General features: G+C 36.7%; 1 protein-coding gene across 1 annotated transcript; it reads left to right on the forward strand.

Annotated features, from left to right (window-relative positions):
* The first annotated feature begins 1,403 nt into the window (after window positions 1–1,403).
* LOC143364132 (52 kDa repressor of the inhibitor of the protein kinase-like) lies at window positions 1,404–4,717 on the forward strand. The gene is made up of 3 exons (XM_076804630.1): window positions 1,404–1,410; window positions 1,510–3,327; window positions 3,519–4,717. The coding sequence occupies exons 1-3, from the start codon at window positions 1,404–1,406 to the stop codon at window positions 4,313–4,315; spliced, it is 2,622 nt and encodes an 873-aa protein (XP_076660745.1). The 3' UTR covers window positions 4,316–4,717.
* Window positions 4,718–5,628: the final 911 nt, after the last annotated feature.

Genomic DNA, 5,628 nt, shown 5'->3' on the forward strand with positions numbered 1-5,628 from the left:
TTTGTATATTGCCCAAGAATAATAATAATAAAAGGGAAATGAACGATGTTCTCTCTATAAGTATTTAAAGATTAATTTCTGAGTGGGAGTATAGATATTTGTACAGAAATTATATCTATAATACGGTTCCATTAACTGTTGTATATGTATCTCGTTACATTGTATCTCGCGGTGTCTTTAGGTATCGAATCAAAGACAGAGCCGCGCTTCTTTTTGGTCCGCCGACGTGTCCCATTCAGATGTTTTATTTTTCTCCAACGTATCGACGAGCTGCCGAAGTCGTTCAGTAAAAGCCTAGCCTTAGTAGAGGAAACATCGATCAAATATCGTTCATGATCATATCTGTGTTTTTTTTATTCTTTCTAAATAAGTAAATACCTTGCTTCCCAAAACCAACAATTATAAAACAAATCTTTATTAAATATTAGAAATAGAATATTTTTTCCTAATATACAAATAATATTTGTGTAATATTATGAACAAAACATTTTTTCTCATTATAAAATGAACCTTTATGTAATATTAGAAATAGAATATTTTTTTTAACTATGCAGGAAATATTTTATGTTTATCATGGAAAAATATTTGTTCCCGAATATGATGCGAAGTAAAATGTTTACTTTTAATTTACTTTGAATTCGTTTTTGTCACTTAATCGACATATATTTATATTATAATAACATTAATGCGACAAAGTTATTGCATGAAAAATAATCGTGTAGCTCTTACGTCTTACGCAATGTTATTGAACTGTATGTGTCACGGCCCGATAAGACCAAGACAACAACCCTCGCAACACGTCACCAGGCCCAAGTTCACGACTGATTCAGCACCCGACAACTTTGAACCATTAAACAGTCGCAAACCTTTGTACCCCAAATAAGATTACCCATTAATATATAAGACCCCAAACCAACGGCGGATCCAGGGGGGTGGTCATGGGGGTCATGACCACCCCCTGAGCTGGTTCCAGGACTTTGGTGGACCACTAATTGAACATAATGATTTTATTTATATATTTTGTCACCATACAGATTTTATGTAATTACATAAAAAAAAAAAAAAAAAAATATGAAACCCGGTCGCCTAGGACCGCACCACGGCCGGCGGACCGGTGAGATAAAAAGACGATCGGAGTTTGTAATAAACAAAAGAAGGTGGCCCTGTGCCGGCGACCCGCGACGGTCAACGGGCGACAGTCAGTCTTTATAGCGTGGCTGAAAGCGAAAGACGTGTTCGGTTAATTTTTAGTTATTCCTACACCTTTATAAGTATTCTTAAAAATTGTAGCTGCAAATTCATTAATTTCAAGAAATGGTAAGTAATCAGTTTCTGTAAAACTACCTATATTATTATGTTTTTATGTACTTATAACTCATATGTTTACAAAAGTTTGTTGTCTGATGTGGGGTGTGAAATTTGCATGGTTTTGCTTTGTTTGTGAGGTAATGCGCCTGCGCCACCAGCCTGTACTATAGCGAATATATATTTAATATGTATTTGCAACAGTCTGTTGTCTGTTGTGGGGTGTGAAATTTGCATGGATTTGCTTGCAGGGTGATTCTAAGGGAAAAGGAGATGGTAGTGGTGGATTGAAACATTCATTAAAAAAAATAGATTCATTTTTCCCAAAGAAACCAAGGCTTGAGATTGCTTACTCGAAAAATTCACCTACAACAACTACAGATGAAAATAATTGTATTGCCGATGCTTCTGCTTCTACAGCTACATTGCCTACATTAACCATAGATGAAGAAAAAACATGCTCTCCTGTTACTAACGATATTCAGCCTACAATATGTACATCGACTTCTGATTCTGATCAGATAAAGACTTCACTTTCTCAACCAAAGTTTGCTTCAGATATTGCTTGTTATATAGGGGAAAATATAAATGATTCAACTAAAGCTATGTTGCTTGAAAAGCATTGGCAGCCTCCCCCTAATTATACTTTTCCGCATTGTGTTGTTAATAAAAAAGGAAAACAAACAAAAAAATATGCTCAGAAGTCTCACCTTGACAAGTTTCACTGGCTTGTTTTGTCGCATAAAGACCAGGGTCTTTACTGCAAGTACTGTGCTTTGTTTGTCGTAGCTCCTGGAGGTGGTGTACAGACAAAAACACCTTTATGTCGACTCGTAAAAGAACCATTAAAAGCTTTCGGTAATTTGCTAGGTGAAAATGGTCTTCTGCTAACACACCAGCGAAACAAATACCACGAATTAGCTGTCCAAGCAGGGAAGAACTTTTTATTGAGTTTTCATAAACCGGAAATTAACATAATGAACCAAGTAAATAGTCAAAGACTGAAACAAATAAATGAAAATAGAGAACGTTTGCGACCAATCGTAAAAACTATAATATTTTGTGGCCATCAAAATATATCGTTACGTGGCCATCGCGACGATGGTAAATTGCTGAACTATGACAGCGTAGTAGCCGATGAAGGGAATTTTAGAGCCCTTTTAAAATTCCGTATTGATTCTGGCGATATTGCATTGCAGCAACATTTAGAATCTTCAAAATCCAACGCCACGTACATCAGCAAGACTGTACAAAATGAGTTGATAGATGTTTGCGCAGAAATCATCCAGGAAAACATTTTACAGAATGTGCGGGAAGCTAAATATTTTTCAATTTTGTTCGATGAAACAACAGATATATCACATATCTCACAGCTGAGCCTATCATTCCGATATTTGCATGATGGCGTTATTAAGGAACATTTTGTGACTTTTTGTGATACCTACGATGTTCTTAGACGTGAAGACAACAATTCAGGTGACATAGAGCCTCGATTGACAGGTGTAGCTTTGGCGAAAATCGTTGAAAATCTGTGTACCAAATTTAACTTAGATTTATCTTGGTGTGTGGGTATTGGAACTGACAGCTGCTCGGTTATGGCATCAGATACAAAAGGTGCAGTGCAAGAATTGATGAAAATAGCCATTCATGCTAAACGTTGCCCGTGCAACAACCATGTGCTCAATAACTCATTGGCAAGATCATCCAAAGTAGTTTCCTGTCGCAATACATCTGGCACAATGAGAAAAGTTGTGGCATTTGCCAATGCATCCGCTAAGAGGCATGAAATTTTTAAAATAGAACTCGGAGCTGCCATGCAAGGTATTTGTGAGACACGTTGGGTAGAGAGGCATGATGGGCATCTTCAATTTCAAGGAGACAACTTAGTCAAAATTTGTAGCGCTTTGGAGAAGATTTCTGCTTGGCAAGACAATAAAACTGCCAATGATGCGCATTGCTTGCTGCAAACATTGCGCAGTTCTGACTTTATTATATCCTCCATCTGTTTAAGTGATGTATTAGGTGGGTACTTCCCTAAATTATTTTATTTCTTATTGTTTGGCAAATGAACTTATACGAGTATACTAAACCTACTTTAAAATTATGTTGTTGTTTTGTTAATATTTTATGCTACGAGTACATACCGTTTATATTAAGTTATAAATTCTTAGTTTATGCACTACAGTCACAGTCACTTACTTTTTATTTTTCAGGTACTACTGTATCTTTAAGCAGAATACTGCAATCGAACTCAATTGATTTAAAAAAAGCTACGGACGCTATTAATGATACTTTAAGTGTTTTACAAAATAAAAGAGAAAATGTGGACGTAATCTACCGACAGCTTTTTGAAGAGGCTAAAGAAGTAGCTGAGCAGCTAGATGTAGAAATTAAATGCCCCAGAATAGTATCAAAACAAATACATAGGGCCAATAACCAACCTGCTCAATCTGCTGAAGAGTATTTCCGCAGAGCTATATACATCCCTCTTCTAGATTCAATAATAAGTGATCTCCAGGACCGCCTGTCTCCTGATGTACTTAATTTGTTTCAGCTAAGCGTTTTCATGCCAAAAAGCGAATGTAGTAATGAAGACATTGAAACTGTGAAACAACTAGCTACCGACTATACATTATTACTAGATAACACTCCATTTTCTGTCATTGTAAATGAATATCGGCTGTGGATGGTGAAGTGGCAGGCGTGGCAGCGGAGCCAGGACATACCGCAGTCGATTTCTGATCTTATTTTAAATTGTGACATCGATATGTATCCTAATATAAGAAAATTTTTATGTATTATGGCTACACTACCTGTCAGTGTAGCGACAGCAGAAAGGTCTTTCTCTACGTTGCGCAGAATTAAATCGTGGCTAAGATCTTCAATGGTTGAAGATCGCCTAACCGGACTGGCACTTCTCCACATTCATAAAAACGTACCCATTGACGTAAATGACGTAATAACGCGTTTCGGGAGAAGACGTAAAAGAAAAATTGATTTTGTTATTTAAATATATGTATTTTGTCTGTTTCTATTTTGTTTGTTGGAAACCCTTGTCGTACCACCTCTTCACTTTTGCGGAGTTTTGCGTCATACCCCTCGACATACCTCTAGCTGTTATGACAAATCATTCACCACGGTTATGGAATATAAATAGGCTGCCTCATTCCGTGCGTGATAGTGCTTCTCTGAATGTCTTCAAGAGAAGATGGCAATATGTACGTGTATATGTACAAGTTATTATGTGTTAAGTTTTTCAAGTGTACAATAAAGAATAAATATTTTTAAGTACAGTACTTACGTACATTAATAAAATACCTACTTTTTACTTGTATCTATTGTTATCAAAATTAAATTATAAGTTCTTGACTTGACCACGACTATGTGACCCCCCCCTGGCGCCAAAGCTGGATCCGCCCTTGAAACACAAACAATAATATTTACAATTCTTGAGTTTGACTCACTTATCTATGAAAACGTTTTCAGTTTAGAGCTGTTATTCAAGCAGTAACATTGTGATTGTGGCTACTTTTGGCACAGAAGTGAATATGTTATTAACGTTAGGTGAATGCCAAAAAAATTATCGGCGTGCGGCAGTGATGTTTTTTGAACGTTATGGGATCAAAAAATGTCACGCAACATTTCATAATTTAGAAAAGCGGCTTCGCGAGCACGGTGAATTGTGTAAAAAAACTCGCAATAAACCTAAAGCTGTTACTAATGAAAATAATAGTGCCAGTATTCTTGCTGCAATTACATTAAATCCTCATATTAGTCAACGTACACTTGTACAAACATCACATATTAGTCGTTCATGAATTCAACGAATTTTGAAACGGCAAAAGTATCATCCATATCACATGGTTATATCACAAGAGCTTTCGGCTGCAGGGTGTTGTGGAAAATGACTTTTTGTGCAAAATACTTTTTTCCGATGAGGCCACTTTTATGAATTCAGGGCATGTAAATAGACATAATCTGCATTATTGGGCCGTGGAAAACCCAAATTGGATGCGATGTGTTCCCTTTCAACATCGATGGTCTTTAAATGTTTGGTGTGGCCCAATAGGAGATTTTGTGATTGGATCTTATTTTTTTCAAGAAACTGTAACATCTGCAAGTTATTGTGGTTTCTTAAAAAATCATTTGCCTGCGCTTTTGGAAGATGTGCCACTGCACGTTAGAAGAGAAATGTGGTTCCAACAAGACGGCGCTCCTCCACATTTTGCAATCATCACCAGGCAATTTTTGAACGAAAAATTTGGGAACAAATGGATAGGTCGTGGGGGACCTCGTCAATGGCCTCCTCGATCCCCCGATCTA

The sequence above is a fragment of the Halictus rubicundus genome, unplaced genomic scaffold (genome assembly GCF_050948215.1).
Source record: "Halictus rubicundus isolate RS-2024b unplaced genomic scaffold, iyHalRubi1_principal scaffold0292, whole genome shotgun sequence".
In the NCBI taxonomy this organism is placed as follows: Eukaryota; Metazoa; Arthropoda; class Insecta; order Hymenoptera; family Halictidae; genus Halictus; species Halictus rubicundus.